At 42.2% G+C, this 21,355-nt stretch overlaps 1 protein-coding gene across 3 annotated transcripts in view; it reads right to left on the bottom strand.

The window, feature by feature from the left end:
• The window catches only part of stxbp5l (syntaxin binding protein 5L), a 137,922-nt gene that overhangs the window by 10,910 nt on the left and 105,657 nt on the right, over positions 1–21,355 (bottom strand). For 2 of the 3 annotated variants that reach the window (XM_053496124.1, XM_053496126.1), the window contains 4 exons: positions 19,714–19,779; positions 13,657–13,761; positions 3,549–3,602; positions 1,316–1,498 (listed from right to left, as the gene is read on the bottom strand). In XM_053496124.1, coding sequence (XP_053352099.1) covers positions 1,316–1,498; positions 3,549–3,602; positions 13,657–13,761; positions 19,714–19,779 — 408 coding nt within the window. The remainder of the gene's footprint in view (positions 1–1,315; positions 1,499–3,548; positions 3,603–13,656; positions 13,762–19,713; positions 19,780–21,355) is intronic. The other variant, XM_053496125.1, reaches the window with a different exon arrangement.

The following is a 21,355-nucleotide window of genomic DNA, read 5'->3' as shown; positions in this document are numbered from 1 at the left end:
ATAGCATAAACATTCACAATGCCAACACAAGTAGCAAAGCTGTCAGTATACTGTAGAGCTTAAACAGTTTTTTCTCACCACGTTATAATGATGAGAAATTACTGCATTAGTTCAATATTGTTTTTAATATTGTTTTTTGCGCATTTGTAGAATTCGTTACGCATGGATATAGCATTTATTTTCTGTAAACTGTAATGAATGGAACATATCTTTAAAAATATAGATCTTTTAAAGATGTATTTTAACTACAGATCATGAAATAGACCCCGAAGTCAGCAGTGTGCAGAGCAATTGTGTAAATGTTTTTCATTATAGCCATTATAGCTGGCACTGTTAATGATCTCAGCAGGGTTCCCACTTTTGTGCATCAGCGTTGCACATTTGCTTTTCATGAAATGATTGAAGTGCCATTCGGAAGGCATGCAATTTATTCCAATTAAGTCGAGATATTTTAAATTTTTTTGTCACTTAAAGCAGGCCTCCTCACCTTCCATGTGAACAGTGACTCTTTAAGTTCCAACCATAAATGCTGTCTTAATACTAATAACCTTTATTGGCATATTGTGTGAAACTGGATGAAGACTATACTTCTTATAAGGGTGTGCCTTTGACTACAGAATAAACAAAATATTGCACATTTGATCTAAAGCGCCTTATGATGGAAGCTTCAGCAGAGAATAGACCCGACAAAGCAGATTCACAATGATACTGATCTTTTGGATCATATCAGTAATTGAGTTCAATCTTATGTTTGAATCATCAATATAGTCTCAAACATAAGAGGGATGGAAGAATCCCCCAAAGCTCACAAAGCTGATTCATTTTTGTGATTTGCTCTGGTATGGTTTGTGCATTTCTTTTTTCTTTCTTTCTTGTTTTTTTTTTATTCTTATTTCAATCCTGTGCAGCGAATTTGATTAGCTGTATATGTTTAAAGGATGTGCCTATTCAGCTTGTAGCACAAACCAGTAAAGAATCAAAGTCACAAAAACTCATTACCAAAGGTTTATGTTTTTGCCGTGAAAAATAAGGAAATTGGTGCTTAAAAAGGCACTGTGTTTCCCTCATTATATACCAATCAGACACTCAACAGGTCCATTTGAAGTCACCAATTTCTCCTCAAGGAGAGAGTTTATAAAAAGAAAGCAATCAAATGAATCAGTTAGAGAATATGGCTACCAGGCACCTACCCTCTTTCTAGCTCCTATCCCCTGATGAGTGGTTAACATGCAAGGAAAGGAGGGTAAGGAGAGAAGGGGGAGGGAAAAATAAGGAGGGGGGGTAATAAAGGGTAACATGGAGACCAAGCACACACCTTCGGTGAGGGAGGACACAGGCAAAGAGACCTCCATGCATGCGGCTGACTGGGCCTTGCGGAATGGCGGTCGTCCGGGCCCACGGCGGGTGAGACGAGGCCCCTCAGGGGCCCCTGGAGCACGGGGCCTCCCAGACACACATGGCTGAGAAGTTGGACTAGTGCAATGTCCATTCACATGATCTGAAACAACGGGCAAAGCATTAGCACAAGTGCAACCGCGAGCTAGGGAAAGTCCGAAATGAAGAACAGAGGAGGAGAGGGAAGAGAAAGAGAGAGAGAGACAGAGTAAGAGAGAGAGAGAGAGAGAGAGAGAGAAAGGTGTAAGAGAGCAGGAAACAAAGAAAAAGCTGGATAAGTTAAATGATAAGGAAACGGAGAGTAAAACATCAAAGAGAAATGTAATGTAATTGCAGGATTGTTAGTTTTAGCTTATAGAAATAAAACAATGCAAAAGAGAAAAGCAAAGGACAAAGCAAAGGAGGAGACTAAACTGAAAATGGTAGAGTTTTCATTCGCAAGAAATTGGCATTGCAAAGGGAATTTCTCATCCTCTCTTAGTGTCTCTTCTTTAAAATATCTAGAGTAGAGATCAAAATAATATAGTTTTGTGTGTAAAGATTTGATATGGTGTGGAAAAACGCACAATCAAAGGAATCAAAATTCACCACAAATTCTCCAAAGATCCACACTGAGAGTAACAAATAATTACATAATATATGATTATTGTACTGTAGTGTGCAGAAAAATGTAAAAAAAATTTTTTTTAAAGTCTTACAGGATATTTTTTACTCCTATATAAACCTATATTTCATGTCATTAAAATTATAAGTGTCCTATGTGTTAAGAATTAATTGAAGAGCCATATAATACTAAGGGCATGACACTGGAATAAATGCAAGATTGCAAAGATTTTATCTTTTAATGTGTTCTGTTTAAATGCTGTTTGTTTGCTGAGGATGAGGAAAAGCCCAAGGGAAGCCTAGGCTGCCGGTGTCTTCATATCTGTTTCCCCTGGCCTGCATAATAAACCTCTACACTGGACATTCTTGTTCCAATAAAATTCAGCATTAAAAATTAAGTATTGTTACAATGCACTCCAGGGGAAACTTGTGTAGGATAGAGGACTGTGGGTGTAAGGACATCTCCCAAACCTACAGTTGATATACACCTATCGGTTTACTTGCACCATCATATAAACACACGCACACACACAAACACACACACAACCACGCAAGTCAGGGATTCCATTCAAGACCAGCATTTTATATTTTTTATATTGCTAGGGCTCGCGGCTCCTTTTCAACCCTTAATTCAGTAAATATAACCTGCAACAGTCTCAAAAACCTGGACTGCAAATTAGCTCCTTGGTCCATTCAAACCAAAGCTAAGTTTTAACTTTATTGTCGAACAAAAGTCTTTATCTTCTCAATCCATTTTTCTTAACGTACAAATCATACCTCCTGAAAGAAGGTGGTTATTACATCTGTGTTACAACTAGCGCAGCAGGTAAAAGGAATTTGTAAAGAAGGAAAATGCTCAGCCCTAAACTGAAGCATGCGAGAACGACCACACAGGAGAGAAAAGAGAAGTAGCATAAAGTGGAATTCAAAAAAAGGTAGTGAGAAACAGATTTTGTAGATTTAAAAAAGATAAAGGAATGAACCAATCACAATGAAGCAACACCAGAGAATGGTCCAAGTCAGTGCATGGCTGTTCAGAGCTAGAAGATGGTCCAATCACAATGGAGCAGGCTTTCTATACTTAAAGAATGATCCAATAGGGATAAAGTGTAGTTATGCCGAGGTATAAAATGGTCCGACTTGGATGGAGCAAGGCCGTTTAGGGATAAGGAATGAACCAACCGTGATAGAGTCAAAGCAACATTTTTAGAGTGAGACTTTTCCAAGGAAAGAATGATTATGAGGTACAAACTACCTTTGTAAACACTTGCAAAATGTACACAGAGTAAACATTCAAAAAACTGAAAGAAAGATGAGTTTAGAGACCGCACACAGAAAGAAAGTGAGTACGCTGGTGTCTGCCATTCATCAGTCTTGCCCAATGAGAGAAAGTGAGTTACATATGGAATTTACAAAAGAACAAAGCAACGAGCACAAAAGAACAAAAGTCCCTCAGCATGATCTTGGTAACAGTATGAGGAGAAAGGTAGATGAGTCAAAAAGGAAGGCAAAAGTTCAAAGAAAAACTGCTCGCTTTCGGCCTACCGTACCAAGATCACTCTTAAGATCAGTGGGTAGACTTAACTTTCTGCCTGGTCCCTTTACTGAAACAAAAAGAAACAGGAAAGAAGGAGGTAATTAATCCATGAAACAAAAAGCAAAAGGGAGTTTCAAACTGAACAAAAAAATTAAACATAATGAAACATAACAGGGAAAAGTAATAAATAAGGTAAATGAAAGTCAAATATTTATAAAAGAATCAACATTCATACATGCAGTGGTGCATTCTTGACCATGCTACCCCATGCGTAATCACATTTAAACACCAGAAAACAGAGATTCCACTCTACTCCACTGTTTGGAACATACAGGTACTCACATATATGTATAACTTTATTGAAAAAACCTTATTTCGCAAAAAAAATAATGGAAATGCATTGTTAAAGATCTGTGCTCCTTGCTCCTGAATGTAAATTCAGGATTCAGTGTGGTCTGGTGGCGCTCTCACAATAGTAGAACCACAAAACAACAACCCAAAAAAAGAAAACCATATTAAACATATACGCGCATTCACCCTAACAGAATTTTTTCATGGGAAAAAAAAAATAAATTATATAAAGAAGAAATAACTCAGAAGGCAACATTTTGCAAGCATTTTGCAGCAAAGGTCAGAGGCTGTTAGGAAACATGTTACTGGCTGTGTTATATACTGTATTGTGGTTGATAATGCTGAAAAGAGACACCATGGAGAACAACAAGTGATTGAATAAAGTGTTTTTAAATGAAGTCTGTATATCAGCGTGCCTGCTGCCAGAGCCGGAACGGTTTCTTCAGCTCGTATTTGAGAGGTGAACCACTACTGTATATAATCACATACTTATAACCATAATAACAACTTCTGGATCTAAATATTTTACACAATACAACAACAATATAATATTGTATTGAGTGTTGCTAAGCAATACCCCTCACATGTCTAACAAGTTTTCAAGTCCAGCATGTCTGTCAACCAGGAGGTATTTAAAAATAATAATATTAAAAAAAATAAATAATAATAAATAAATATAAATATAAATATATATATATATATATATATATATATATATATATATATATACACAGTATATATAGAAAAATATCAGAAAAGAAAAGTGTACAGGTTTTTTTGTTCAACCACAACATAAAGCCAGTTCCTGTACGTAAAAAGCAGCACTGTTCTGGGAAGTGAACAAACAGCTTTGAACTCAATCTGTCTCAATCAGTCAACAGCTGGAAACCACAACAAAGTGCACTTCATGATAACTAAAATGAATTTCCTCTTGTACAATTGTACTTTTGACCTTATAGTTCACATAGAAGAGATGTATTTATGATCACACTTCTCAGTCTCAGGATTGGAGTCTGGTTCTTCTCAAGGTTCCACATCATTGCCACCATCACCTGGCTTACCGTGGCTCATTAGAGCTAAACCGCTGGCAATTTATACATATTTAACTTCTATACGAAATAAAATTCAATCATATGTGTTTTATGAATGCTATTTAGTCTGAATGCCTCACTGCTTAAAAATTTCCAGTGGCAGTGATTATGAGATTAGTGATTAGTAAAACACAGTACTGCGCAAAGATTTTGAGCCAACCCTCGTTTCTTCATATTTTGCCCCCTGAGAGCCAGACGTTCCTGTGATTTTTAATGCAGCTTGAAGAATAATTCTCCAGGCTTCTTGAAGGACGTTTTGGCACTCATTTTTGCCAACTTTTGGTTTTATTTTGAGTCCAGTCCCTGTATCTGAACAGTTTCAGAGGAATGTTTTTTGTTAAACTACACAGTGACCAGGAATTCATTTAACTTAAGGCATGAACCAGTGATTAGTATACTGCTAAAGTCAGATGTTAAGGGGTGGGTTAAGACTTTTGCACAATACTGTAGTATTAAAACAATGATTTCCATTTGTAATTTTACCTCACAACACCACCAAAATAGATTTAAAATGAAGCAGCATTAATTTAAGGTGTTCACAGAAATCTTGCATTAATTAATTACTTATTTATTATTATTATTATTATTATTATTATTATTATTTGTAAATACAAATCTGATCAGCTGATCTGATTACACAAATATGGTAAGAAGGATATTTAAGGGGTAGCTAATTGTCTGGTTCATGAAAAAAAATGTCAGAATAAACAACTATTTATGTTTCTGCCCTCTCCTTCCTTATTTCCCCATGCATATGACACACCCCTGTTATCCACATATATCTACATCAAATTCATATTTAATATTCAGCTTTATGATTCCGCTTGATGAATAGAGTGATCAGAATTTATTCTGATTGCTTTGGTGACACTTAACCTTGGTATAATCATGCACAAATGTGATTATATTCATTATTTGCATGTTTTTTATTGATATTTATATTTATATTATTGATATTGATTTAGATTATTTCATTGCAAATCCAGTATATTTTAAAATGCCAGGGTCTAAATTCACACACACTCCAGCCAAACATATATTTGATCTTAACAATGTGCCCAAGATTAATGCAGATTGGAAAAGGAAAGCAGTTTATGATCAGATCAGCTTTGATAATTCCTAGTAAGATCAGCCTTCTTTACAGTAGTTAATATGACCGGAAACAAACATGGTCTTCGATGGAAAAAAAGCTACATCATATATCATATTTCTTGACTTTTGACATTTTATACTGTAATATAAGAAAAGGCATGCAATTATGGATGAAATCTGCAGTCTAAAAAATGATTTCTTCTAGCTCTGTCTTTGTGTAGTCAGTAATATAAGTAGCTTGAGGTTCTGGAGTCATGGCAATAAACCCTCTGTCATGCACACTCAGAACACGACCGGCACTAGGACCCGGAAGTGAAGCGGTCGCAAACCAGGAAGTATAAAAGGAGTAAACAAACCATAGCATCTTGCTCAGTCATTGAGTTCAGCCCATGTCGGTTCTGGCTTTCCATCCATCGATTCGTGAGTACTCACTTTATTGGGTTTTGCTTTCTGATTTTGAGTGTGTGTTTATAGGACGCGGGTTAAATTTGTGTTTTTCCCTTGCTCCCCTTTTGTGAGAGTCCTTAAACTAAATCGCGTGGTTATCCTGCCTATTCGCTTTCATCCGCGTTTGGGTTCACCATCCACGCTACATTGGGCTAATCGCTAAAGCTAAGTCATCTGGTCGCCCAGGTTAGTTCACCCTGACAGAATGACTGAGCCTAAAGCGGTGAACCCAGCGGATTACGCGCACCTCTGCGACGTGGTTGACCAGCATGCCGGGCTAATCAATAAGCTAACCGGGGAGATTGCTACTCTGTGCCAGGGCCTCCAAGACGTCGCGGCCTTGCGCCGCGAGGTGGCGGAGCTCAGGCAGGGAAACGCGGATCTCCGGGCGGCTGTTGCTAGCGCGGCGAGCCGGCCTCCCGCCGCGGCGGTCGCGGCGCCGCATCACCCCGCCCCCCCCCCTTCTTCTGATGTTTTTCTCTCACTACCAGAGAAATGGAATGGCACGGACGGGAAGTGTAGTGTGTTCCTAACAGCGCTCGATCTGGTGTTTGAGTTTAATTCCACCAAATACTCCACCGATCGGCTACGCATTGCTCTCCTCGTCTCGTTGCTATCTGGGCAGGCAGCAGAGTGGGCCACGGCAGTACTGAAATCAGACTCGGACACCGCCCATTCATACAACGAGTTTACACGTCAACTCAGACTCACCTTCGAACACCCTGCGGGCGAGGTGGAGACCGACACCAAGCTGTATCACCTGCGGCAGGGTGGATTGTCCGTGAGTCGCTACACCGCAGAGTTTAGGACCCTCGCCGTGCAGACATCTTGGGGAGACGCCGCGCTCCGGACATCCTATTACGAGGGGCTGGCGTCACGTATAAAAGACGAGCTTGCCGGACGAGAGCTTCCAGCCACGTTGGAGGGACTGATACAACTGGCCCTCCGCATCGATCAACGTCTCCTCTCTCGTCCGAAGCCAGCCCCGAGGACCCTGCCGCCTGCTCCTACCTATCACCGTTCTGCACCTTCACCGCCGACCACTTTCACCACCGCCACTACTGGACCTGTCGGATCTCCACCTCCTGCCGTGGTTGACACCGGAGCCGGGGAACCCATGCAATTAGGACGCGCCTCCCTGACCGCCACCGAACGTGAGCGCCGGTATCGAGAGGGGCTGTGTGCTTACTGTGGGTCCGCGGCACACCACCGGGCGATCTGTCCTGTTCGTCCGGGAAACGCCCAGCCCCGGTGAGGCTGAGGAGAGACTCACCGGGCCCCCTCCATATCTCCACCACGACCGACACCACCACCTCTCGACTTACGGTTCAGGTAATCCTCCAATTTGGCCACAAACGAGTCAGAAGTACTGCGTTCATCGACTCCGGGGCAGCAGGTAACTTCATTGACTCTTCTTATGCCAAAAAATGGGGTGTAAAATTTGAGGCGTTATCCCAGCCCGTTCGGATCACATCTGTCGACGGTCGCCCCCTATCCACCAGTCCAATCACTTCCCAGACGGAACCTATCATTCTCTCCATTGATCAACACCAAGAACAACTCAGGTTCCACGTCACCTCCCTTTCCTCACCTCCCATCATCCTCGGACACCCCTGGCTGCAACAACATGACCCTCTCATCTCCTGGAAACAACATCGGGTTCTACAGTGGGGCGCGACCTGCACCGAACTATGCCTAAGGGCGACGGCTGGGACGTGCTCTCGGGAGTCCGAGGCCCCCGACGTCGACACCAACGCCATCCCCGAGGCATATCGGGACTTAGCCGAGGTCTTCTGTAAGAAGAGAGCTACACACCTTCCTCCACGACGCCCGTACGACCTCGCCATTGATCTCCAACCTGGCACGATTCCACCCCGCGGCCATCTCTACTCGCTGACACCCACAGAGACGCAGGCGATGGAGGAGTATGTCACCAACGCTCTTCGCCAAGGTACCATCAGGCCCTCCTCCTCACCTGCCGCCGCGGGGTTTTTCTTCGTGAAGAAGAAGGGAGGCGAACTTCGCCCATGTGTCGACTATCGGGGGCTAAACAACATAACCATTAAAAACCGACATCCACTGCCTCTTACCAACTCAGCCCTGGACGCCCTCTCTGGTGCCACCATCTTTACCAAGTTGGACCTCCGGAGCGCCTACAACTTGGTGCGCATCAGAGAGGGCGATGAGTGGAAGACGGCCTTCATTACTCCAACTGGACACTACGAGAGTCTTGTTATCCCTTTCGGACTATGTAATGCCCCCGCCGCTTTTCAACATCTGATTAATGACGTTCTCCGTGACATGCTTGGCCGGTGGGCATTCGCCTATCTCGACGACATCCTCATTTACTCACGCACCGCTGAAGAACATATCCAGCTCGTCAGGGCGGTTCTAAAGAGACTACTCGCCCACCAACTGTACTGTAAGTTGGAAAAGTGCGCCTTTCACGAGCGCTCCACCACGTTCCTGGGTTTTGTCATCTCGCCCCAGGGTGTGGCCATGGACCCGCAGAAGCTGGAGGTTGTGCGTCATTGGCCCCTACCCAAGACCCTTAAGCAACTCCAACGGTTTCTCGGGTTTGCGAATTTCTATCGTCGCTTTATCCGGGACTACAGTACAGTTGCTGCCCCCCTAACCGCTCTGACTCGGCCCTCATCTCTCCCTTTCCACTTCAACCCTACTGCTATCGCCGCCTTCAAGAATCTCTGCCACCGTTTCACCACCGCTCCTATTCTTCTTCACCCTGATGTCAGTAAACCATTCGTTGTGGAGGTGGACGCTTCAGATGTGGGCGCTGGAGCAGTTCTCTCCCAACGGGGTCCAGATCAGAAACTACACCCATGTAGCTTCTTCTCCAAAAAATTTGACTCCACTCAGCAGCGATACGGGGTAGGGGACCGCGAGCTGCTGGCCATAAAGTGGGCTTTGGAGGAATGGCGTCACTGGCTCCAGGGCGTCAGGGAGCCATTCATTATCTGGACAGACCATCAAAACCTCATCTCCATCAGAAATCTAAAACAGTTGAACCCACGACAGGCGCGGTGGGCATTATTTTTCGAGAACTATGACTTCCACCTCTCCTACCGCCCGGGGTCCAAGAACACCAAGGCGGACGCTCTCTCCCGGCAATTGGAGCTGGATTTTCCCCGGGCGGACCCCGCGCCTGTCCTCCCACCTTCCAAGATAATTGCTCCACTTCAATTGGACTTGGAAACGAGAGTCCGCCAGGCGCAGACCACAGAGACCGAACCGGCAGGTGTGCCGCCTGGACGGCTCTACGTGCCCGGGACTATGAGATCTGAGGTTTTACAATGGGGTCACTCGTCTCCCATATCTGGACACCCGGGCACGCGACGGACCCATCTCTTCATCGAACGAGACTTCTGGTGGCCATCTCTCGCGAAGGACGTCAAAGAGTTCGTTCAGGCGTGCCCAGTGTGCGCCAGGGCCAAGGATCCAAATCAACCTACATCGGGAGACCTTCAACCGCTTCCGGTTCCCCGGAGGCCCTGGACGCACATTGCCGTCGACTTTGTCGTGGGCCTGCCGGTCTCCGAAGGAAAAGACATCATAATGACCATCGTCGATCGGTTCTCTAAGGCCGTGCACCTGGTGGCTCTCGCTGGACTCCCGTCAGCCAAAAGGACAGCTGAGCTGATACTAGAGCATGTAGTCCGCCTGCATGGGTTCCCCAAGGACATCGTCTCGGACAGAGGGCCCCAGTTTACTGCCAAATTCTGGAAAGCCTTCTGCCGTCTGATCGACTCCACCTGCAGCCTTTCATCCGGATACCACCCACAAACTAACGGTCAGACGGAGCGGACCAACCAACAACTGGAGCGCTACCTGAGATGCTTCGTCGCCGATCGTCAGCGCTCCTGGGCTCGCTACCTCATCTGGGCAGAACTATCCCACAATCTTCACACCTCCTCAGCCACGAAGTTCAGCCCATTTGAGGTATGCTACGGCTTTCAACCCTCTATGTTCAACCACCCCGAACCGGAGGTTGATGTGCCGTCAGCCCAACAGTTGGTCCGCCGGTGTCGGCGGCTGTGGAACCAGGCCAACAGATCCATCCGGCAGGCCAACACCCGCTACATCGCCCAGCATCGCCGTCGACACCCCCCGGGACGATTGTACCACGTAGGTGACAGGGTATGGCTTTCTACAAAAAATCTTCATCTTCGCACCGAATCACGCAAACTCTCACCTAGGTTCATTGGTCCATACCGCATTACTCTACGAATAAACCCCGTCACCTACCGGCTCCAGCTGCCTGCGGCGCTCCGGATCCATCCAGTATTCCACATCTCTCAGCTGAAACACTTCACCACATCTCCTATGATTCCACCCACCCCCCCTGCTCCTCCTCCCCGGATCATCGACGGTGGTCCCGCCTACACGGTACGCCGGATCCTTGACTCGCGTCCTCGGGGCAGAGGTATCCAATACCTGGTCGACTGGGAGGGCTACGGCCCCGAGGAGCGGTCTTGGATTCCGGCCCGTTTCATTCTCGACCAGGAACTAATCCGAGACTACCGTCGTCGGGTATCCTCCACCTCAGGACCGTCTGGAGCCGGTCCTGGACAGGGGGGTACTGTCATGCACACTCAGAACACGACCGGCACTAGGACCCGGAAGTGAAGCGGTCGCAAACCAGGAAGTATAAAAGGAGTAAACAAACCATAGCATCTTGCTCAGTCATTGAGTTCAGCCCATGTCGGTTCTGGCTTTCCATCCATCGATTCGTGAGTACTCACTTTATTGGGTTTTGCTTTCTGATTTTGAGTGTGTGTTTATAGGACGCGGGTTAAATTTGTGTTTTTCCCTTGCTCCCCTTTTGTGAGAGTCCTTAAACTAAATCGCGTGGTTATCCTGCCTATTCGCTTTCATCCGCGTTTGGGTTCACCATCCACGCTACATTGGGCTAATCGCTAAAGCTAAGTCATCTGGTCGCCCAGGTTAGTTCACCCTGACACCCTCCTTGTATTTTTCAGCTCTTGCCATCACAAGTCGGCAATTTTCAAACGCCAGAACGAAAGTAATTTTGCTACTCAACAAAAAACCCATTTGATTTTTTTATTGGTAACATGTGAATCATACAAGCAGCAGCACTCCTTAAGAACTGCCTTAGTTCTTCTACACTAAGTGAAATGTCTTTTAGTTTATAAACAACATTGCTTTTACAGTATGTGCATACAATGCCACTGATGTTAAACATCATGAACCAGGGGTTAGGAAAACTGCTGGTGCATGCTCCTGCTATGCTCGTGTGCAGAGGCATGTGGTACGGCCTGCCCCGAGGTAACCTTCCTCTCTTTGACTGCTGCTTGTATATGTTGAGACAGAGAAGGATTTGGATGCAAATAGAAGTGCTGTTGTTCTGTGTGGTGCTGAGGAAATTGCTCTTGTATGCAGCAGTAATTGAAATTTGCAGAATCAATAACCCGTGCCTTACAGGTGGAATCCCTCCCATTACGCCTGCTGATGCTAATAAGGCTTAGTGTCTATTTGTGTGAGCCAGACTGCAACATTTTTCTCACTGTATAAGACCAATGCAAGGAGAATGATACATTTACATGTAGTGAATATGTAACAATATGTATTTATAGGTATTTCTAGAAATCTCTCTTTGTAATCTGGAGGCCCAGTTCCATGGCAGTGGGCTGTGATTCGATGACATCACTGCCGGACTTGCATTGTTGCACAGTCGGTCTTTCACAGTGTTTATGCATGCATTTGAATGGGTGTATAAGCAGCTAAACAACTCCAGGAAATAAGCATCAGGCCAGAATCTTGTTTGAGGATGACTCAAATAATAGCAAGGGTAAATTAGGATCCTTTTCATAGGACTCTTTGTCGAATTGCTCTGTGTCACCCTGTAATTTCCATGAATTACTGATACAATTTTCTTCTTTTCAGCTTTCCCTGTTGTTGTGCTTTTACAAATCTTACAAAACCACACTTGAATAATGGAGCATTACTGGATTCATTCATTCATTCATTCATTCATTTGTTTGTCTCTTTATTCACTTTCTGTTGCTCGTACCACAGTCCGACCTTGTAATGGAAAAAAGAAGCCCAGTTCAAAGAGGAACAATTTCATTTCTTGTTGAAATATGACAGTTTCTTTTTGTTATGTGTTAATCATAAAAAACATAATTTTGTGACTTTAGGATCAATCAGCAGTTCATTTTCCATCTTATATAGAACATCTTACTACTAAAGTCACACTCAGTGAATACACTGAAAAAAAGGACTAAGGAAAGACCAAGACATAAAGGTTTAAAGTGCACATGCAGTTTCGCCATTCATTCTACCATGCTCTGGACACAGCCTCACAGTCCTTGTGCATTCTTGTCGTGTTTGCTTGAATGGGGTTACATAAGGTTATGTTAACAACTAATCGAAAGACAGCTAATTAGTACAATTTTAACAGAGTAAGTAGATAAATATCTGCCTGTTGTTAATGTCTTAGATAATGACTACATTCCAAAGCCAAATTAGCTGATGCAAAAACCAGGCAAGCTGCAAAATAAAATGCAAGAGAAAGTCCCCATATTGTCCACCAGCACATACATACATACATACATACATACATACATACATACATACATACATACATACATACATACATATGCAAGCATGGATAAAGAGTGGTGCTAGAAAGGCAAGCGAGCATCCATGAACCAAACTATAAGAGACTGATCACTCTTTCATGCTGATTCTTCTACTCTCTCAAACTCACTTCCATCCATCTGGACCTCAAGACTACTTCAGTTAACGCATTCTTCTTTCTCTCTCTTTCACTCGCTCTCCCTGCCCCTTATCTAGTGTTTTATTTACCAGTGACAACTGTGAAGACAGCTTTCATGACCACTCATCATCCTCCACTTGTTCTCTCTCTCACACACACACACATACACGCACACACACAACTGCACCCATGCCAACAACCACCCACTAGCCTCCCACACACCTGCACAAACATGGAAACTTGACATTGTGTAGCTGCGAGAGGAGATGAGAAGCACTAGCAGCTAGGTACAGCTAGGCAGCAGGCACTACAAGCGTGACTACTCCTACAGCAGCATGCCATCAACCATCCCTCTCACCCCGTCCACATGCTCCGTGTCTTACCATTGTCCAACAGGTAAAAGACCGGACTGTAATGGCTGGCACGTAGATTGGACACGGGCTCCGGCGTGCCCCGAGGCTCATTGTGTACGTAGGAGGAGTAGGGCACTGGAAATCAGAGACCCACAACAAACACACATACACACGCACATAAACACACGTTAAAAACAACAGTATATTTAAGTTTGTAAAAAAAAGTAAAAAAGAAAAAAAAAGAAACCTTATTTAAATAAACCAGCCATCGAAACTAAAATGTCAGTGGAAAAGGAGCCAGTGCCAAATGCTAATGGAATCATAGAGTTATGGGAAGAAAAATGGTAGTGGAGATGCCAGTAATGGTGACGCATATAAATAAATTTCTCTTGAAAGTTCAGTAGTCTTGTTTAAAAAAAAAATGTCAGTACATACATTTAAATTATGTGATCTCATTTCACTAAAACATCCAAAGATTAAGGTGGGCTGTCTTGGTGATGCTGATTCATTTTAAAGAGGCCCTATTATACAACCTTTTTTTTTAAACATTCAGTTATGTCTCCACTGTGTACATGAAACATTTTTCATTTTTCCCATTTTGGATTGGCCATTAAGATTTCCCCCCTAATGTGACCTCATATAAGAGCAGCTCTGCCGTTGTCTAGCATTGCATTGGAGCTCAGCAGTAGCTCATTTAAATAGACACAGAAACTGGAGAGGAGTCAAACAGTGTTTAAGGCTTGAAAAATGCATTATCTGAGGGTCATTTCAGCTGGAGCATTAACAGCTACACTTTGGGGGAGCTCTCCGATATGATAACCTGTAAAATACTGGACCACATGCAAGCAGGTTTTATTGAGTTATGAAAAAGGAATAGGAAAATCTGACCTGAAACCTGTAAGCACTGAGGTACAACCAGCCCCTAAAAACTCTCATGCATTTCTGCCGCGTTTCTGTCTCGCGCGTGAGCCGCATATAACGAGCATGTCTAAAAACCTTCCTGCCAGTACCTGTCACCCTGTCACCTCTCATCCTCTTTTGTTTTTCCACAGTCTCTTGTTCTCCGTTTTAGTTGGAACCTGCTTTTTTCTAAATATAACCCAGTGGGTCACAATCAATGGCTGACATTTCAGCTTATTAGCCACCTGGCAGAAGACCAGAGTCAACACGAGGTCGGTGCGAGCCGCAGAAGAACTCGACAACCCCCGGAAACAGCGGAACACAACAACGACACACCAGCCGGCGCCCTGAGGGAGAACTTCAAAGAGATCGGCAGCCCCAATTACTGAAGCTGATGGAGAGTAGGACAGAGAGCCGGGCGAAAAAAGAGACAGCCGGCGAATCACAAAGGAACAGAGACAGAACTTCAGGTTTTACAACTGTAAATAACAGAACAATGCTAATTAAAGCTGTTGTTTGTGCAGTACAGGTAACAATAGTGTGTCTAAGTATCTTAATGTCTGCTAGTTTACACAGGAATCTGCCACATTTTTGTGGATTGCAGGTGCTACTCCAGCCTTAAGGTTTTTTTTCATCTCCTCTTCCATCTCCTCTGAGAAAATTACACAGCAAATTGCCTACTGTCTTTTGACCATCTCTGTGGTGGTCTGCTAATTTTATTCCCATTGGGATAAACACCTCTGTGATTTTGCAGCTGTTTTTTTTTTTGACAGCTGTTGTTTGGCAGTATTTATCCGCCAAGCACCCATATGCTCATTAAACACTACCAGAATCGTGATGAATGCTTACGAAGTGTAAGCAAACTAAGTAACTTTGCGTGTTGTCTACATCATGTTCCCATTTTTTGGGAGGAAGAATTACTGCTCTTCATTGCCATTTCATGATCTATTTCATTTCTTTTAACGTCTTCTCATAGCCAAGTCTCCGTGTTGGAGGATGCAGTCTAAAAAATGGAATGATATAAAAATAAAAAAATCTCCAATCCAAAAAACAAGAATGAGAAAAATGCGATGTCAAAAGTGATTTTGCATCGTGTAGTTCATTGAGATCAGAGGTCATTAAGTCAAGTCCACCACCAATGTCCTGGACAGACAGGTGAGACAAAAATAATGGAAAAGAATGTGTCTTGGATTCTTCCTCACTTACTCATCATCTATACCGCTTTATCCTGTGAACAGGGCCTATACTTAGGGCAAAAGGCGGGGTACACCCTGGACAGGGTGTCAATCCATTGCAGGGCACGCACACATACACACATTCTTTCTATGTTTAAAAAAAAATAAAACGATTGAAATGTCAATTACAGCAGACCTTTTCACTCCCAGATACAAATCATAAACAAGCCATATTTACCATTATTTTCCCTCAAACATAATAACCTGATAGGGCAAGGATAAATCTGGCATGACTTCTGCTTTATGGAAATGTAGTCTGTCTCCCTGGGTTCAGTGTAAGGCCTGGGAAATAACATCTACTGTATCAATAAATCTTTTCAGAATAGATTCTAGAAGCGTCCGGGCAAGAAGATGCAGGAATTTTAAGCAGCATGGATTTGTCACTACTATCTACTATAGGTAAGTCTGTATTTATCACATATACGAAGGTGAGTCAAAAAGTATTCGCACTCTGGCTGTAGAAATTATTTTAATTGACTTTTAGAAAAGACAAACACATAATCTTTTAACATTATCTACTTGATTTTCAATACAATTTGTCCATCTGTCAACAAGCTTTCGTATTGCCTGCTGTGAGACAGGAATGCACCACTGTATTCACTTCTTTATCAGAAGTGAATCTCTGTCCTCACAAAGCTGCTTTCAGGAGACCAAACAGGTGAAAGTACAAAAGGGGGTAGGGCTTTTTCATATTTAGCTCCAAAGCTTTGGAATAGCCTTCCAGACAGTGTTCGGGGCTCAGACACAGTTTCCCAGTTTAAAAGTAGACTCAAGACGCATCTCTTTAATCTGGCATACGTGTAACTCATCCCATAACTTCATACTTCAGTACATCTATCCTGAATGGCAACTACGCTAATTCTCTCCATCTGTTCTGTATTTTTCTACCCATCTCAAGGCATCTGGAGATTGTGCCAGCTTCAGTAGACAAAGGCCGACCCTGCGAGGATCCTGAGGCATCCAGAGAAGGACCAGCTCCAGCTGGATTCTGCTTTATAATGGTTGGAGCTACACATCCTGCTCCTGTGCTCGCAGTGACCCAGACCCCATCTGCCCTCTGCACCTACTGACTCTGTGCTGAACTGGACTTCATGTTAATTTAAAGAACTTCTGTTATATTGAAGTTTCACCTGCATAACACACATGATGTTATATCATCTCTATCTGTTATCACCCAAATGAGTATGGGTTCCCTGTTGAGTCTGGTTCCTCTCAAGGTTTCTTCCTATTGCCATCTCAGGGAGTTTTTCCTTGCCACCGTCGCCGTCACCCTTGGCTTGCTCATCAGAGAAATTTTCATTCATCTCATTATTATCTAGACACATTTTTCTCACACATACACACTTCCAAATGTTAAAAAATAAAAAAAAATAAAATTTTCAACAACAAGCTTTTGTCATCCCTCATAAAAAAAAAAACGTTTTACACTGAGCTATGAGACAGGAATGCACTACTGTATGCACCACTGTGTGCGGGAGTGTGCAGATCTGCATCGTCTTGCAAGATCAAAATGCACGTGAGTAGCAGTCCTCTTCCCAAGTTTAGGCTTCAGCTTTTCCATAAGCGTCTCACTGCAACGAGCACTGTTGATTGTTGAGCCTTTTCCCGGTTAATTTTTCAATACTGGCCCTTGAGAATCCTAAAAAAAACTGTAAGCATGGATTTTCCAGCTGATGGTTGACTTTTAAACTTTTCCTGCTCAGCAATTGAGGATGTTTCCGTTCTATACTCTGCCATTTACTTTAAGGCTCAGAGTGATGAATCCATGTTCAGTCACTAATAATGATTGTCTTTAAAAAACTTTAACCTTCATTAGAGTATTGGTCCAAAATTTGTTCTGTTTATGCTATTCTGTGAGTTGTTTTGGCACCAGGTACACCTTCAGAGCACAAAAAGCAAATCACTGCATGTTGCTCTACTTGCGTGCAAATCACAAGTGGGGCATCCATTTTCGCTTGTGCTGCAGTACAATTAACTGATTTAACACGTTCACACCTGCACAGCAGTGACTGGGGAGGCAGTAGTCTTGAACGAAAAGCACTGATAAGACAGCGGCCAACAAAAGTTTTAATATAAACGGAGTGCTAATCATTTCTGATTTACCCTTAACCTGCTGAGCTACCACTGCCCCATATTATTATTATTATTATTATTATTATTATTATTATTATTATTATTAGCGTTCCAGCTGTAGGTGAAGGCTTATTCACCTCAATCTGGCAAAGCATGCTTGATATCCAAATATTGCTTTCTCAAAAATAATAAATATCATTTGACTTTGACAATATTTTATTCATAACCAAAATCAAAAAGATAAACAAAATAAAACGTGGAGGAAATATTATTTGGGAGATAAAAGCAGTGAGGATTGTTCTGCAAAGAGAACCGGAGGCACAGCGCAAAAAAAAAAAAGATAACTAATTTTATTTTGTTTGCTGCCAGGAACTTTTTTTTTTTTTTGCTGTTCCTAACAACCACTTGTGTAGTACATGTCAAATAATTCCTCATCAAAGTGTTATTATTGTTTTGCCATTTTGGAATTTCCACTTACTCCCACACTAATAGATGATAAAATGGATTCATGGATCTGCTGTGCGTGACAGCTAAATTAATTTGGTTACCTCTCAGACTCTCATTGGCTGCTGCTTAAACATACTTGCTCAAACATTCTTAGGGGATCAGCGATCACTCGGTGTGTAGTCTCCAAGCTTTGGGGGTAAAGTCTAAGAACTAGGAACGCACTGACGACTGAAATCATATAGAGTGCACTAAAATAACCCCAAAAACTGAACCGTCCTTTTGGATCCATGCTAAAAACATATGCTCGACAAAAAAGCAACAGCTGCTCAAGTATTGCTTTCATTCATAATTCATCCTCTCTGGCCCTGAGCTCCTTGCAGATTTATAGGGAGGACTGCAAGAAATAAAAAAGGAAGTAAAATCATAGCACGATGAAAGATTCATGGCAGCATCCTCTTAATATAATGCTTCACAAAATGAGTGATGATTTTTGAAACACATCTGCCGTTGATTCCCTTTCCCACACATAATACTTATTTAATACACTGTTGTTGAGACACTTAAACACCTACACATGAACACACATAGGTGGCAACCGCCTACCTCCATCCGCTCCCCCACACACACGTGCACGCACACACTCTTGTTTTTACTACATCTCTGGTTTTAACTGTTGTAGCTGCAGGCTACAGAGCTTTGCTCGTCGTCCCCTGCAGTCACATTATTTAAGACACAGTACAGAAGGTAAATCTACCAAGGCCTTGATTGCTACAGTCAGAAACACACATACACAAAGAGGGAGAGAGAGAGAGAAAGAGAAAAAGAGAGAGAGAGAACAGACAAATAAAATAGGTAATTTATTGGCTTAAAAAAGAAAGAAGGTGAGGTTTCAATTTAGATGCATCAAGCAGCAAGCATCAAAGCTGCCATATCCTTGAGAAATTCAGCAAATGCTATAAAAGGCCAACATAAAACACAGGAGGATATACCGTGATAGAGGGAGAGCTGAAGAAGGAGTGAAAAGCCACACAGAAATTAGGAAGCGGAATGAAAGAGCCGTTAAATAGAGTTAAAGGAAAAGATATGCAATATCAATGCAATATCAGTGTAAAAAAAAAAAAAAGAAAATAATGATTAAATGCTTCTTTTGATGAAATTAATTGCAATTTGTAGACTGATCAAAGTGTGAAAATGCAATGCGTTTCTAAAGATATTTTAGCGAGCTGAAAACCTCAGTGAAATACTTGTAGTATTAAAGATGTTACATTAAAATTGTGTGTGTGTGTGTGTGTGTGTGTGTGTGTGTGTGTACATTGAAGGAGGGCAGACTCCCCATTTTGCTGTGTAGTCAATTATGAAAGCAAAGTCGATTATCTTTACCTCTCTATAATAAAGTGGGTGTGGCTTCCAAGTTAAATGTGGGCGTGGTTACCTGAGGTGGGTGATTTGCTCCTTTCCAGATCCAAAGATACCTGGTTATCGGAAAGTTCGGTAAGGCCTTTCGCAGCCAATCAGAGAACAGAGAAAGTGGAACACAGGAAAGGGAAGTAGACAAATAGAGCAAGTGACTTCACACAAATAAAACAAACTAACAAAAAGATCAGATTATTTCATAATAATCATGATAGAGCGGTGCACCTTTAATTCTGGAGTACATAGAGATCTGTTTGGGAATCTTTCTGACTTCATTTTAAATGTACCCATTGTTTGCTACAATTAAATATGTCACCGTATTGTGATATAAAACTGAGGTTTATGACAGTACTATAAATGTGATTGTACCTGTATGTTAAACTCTACACAGTAACGGTGAAGACGAATGAACCCTCCAGAAACAAGCATGCACAACCACATCATCGGGGCAGTGTGTGAACATGTGTGAGAAGGTGTGAGTAAATGCTGACTGCACAAATCTGACGAGGCCTGCACTGCACCAGTGTCTGTCACGTTATATAGTATATATCTTAGGAATGTGAGAGTAAGAGATTGTGTGTGTGTGTGTGTGTGTGTGTGTGTGTGTGTGTGTGTGTGTGTGTGTGTGTGAGAAAGAGAGAGAGAGAGAGAGAGAGAGAGAGAGAGAGAGAGAGAACATTTCCTACAAGAGGAGCATTACCATAGGACTAGCTCTTAAATTAATGCATGCATTTATATCATATATTTTTATCTAGCCTGAATGCAATGCAAGCCTCATTTAGTTACGAGCACAGCAAACACCACAATCAGGGTTGAGAAAAACTCACACTGAAGCAAAACTTCTATCCAGAACAGGAACTTCTTTATATGGAAACGTCAAATTGAAGGTTCCTCACCAGCTATAAAGATAGTTTTTAAATTGCTCAGCACTTGACAATGAAATTAATTATCAATTATTGATAAATCAAGCCTGCAAGTATTGTGTGAATTTGTGCTCGGGTTCTTTGTTACTTTGACAAATCATTAGACTTTTAAAATGTTTTATTAATTTGCCTGGAGAATTTCTAAACCCTGATTGGTTCTTTAACACAAGACAAATGATTTGCGAGAATACAAATTATAAAGTGACTGGATGTTAAGTGTTTTTTTTTTTTTTTTTGCTTTAATATTATTGACATGTTCGTAATAGAATGAAAACTGTAAATAATTCCTTATGCTTTATGTAGGATACATGATTAATAAAAGGATATTGTACTGTTCTTAGTGCTTTGCATTCTGTGCTGTAATATGTAGCTCAGTGCATCTCTAATACAGTATATGCCCAAAGCATCTTGGTGAAAAAGTGAATTTTTTAATAGGATAACAATATTTTTCATAACACTTATCTCCCAATCCGTGCTTTGTTTTTTGTAAATATGCATTCACTTTTATATTTTTATTAGATAAACTTTTGCTAAAATACAATTTCACACCCTTGTATGTAGTGTCCGTAACATCTATGAATTCAAGCCTTTTAACGATCATAATTGAAATTCAGCTGAAACTTGTCCAAATTTAATTTTACATAAAAAGACATAAACCTGAGAAAATGTATTATTCTAAAATAAAATATTGCAACATGAATTTGACATGGTTACAGACACTACAGATTTTTTAGTAAT

Source organism: Clarias gariepinus, chromosome 5, assembly GCF_024256425.1.
Source record: "Clarias gariepinus isolate MV-2021 ecotype Netherlands chromosome 5, CGAR_prim_01v2, whole genome shotgun sequence".
NCBI lineage: Eukaryota > Metazoa > Chordata > Actinopteri > Siluriformes > Clariidae > Clarias > Clarias gariepinus.
The sequence above is the reverse complement of the archived record's forward strand: the minus strand, read 5'-3'. Positions and strand labels throughout refer to the sequence as shown.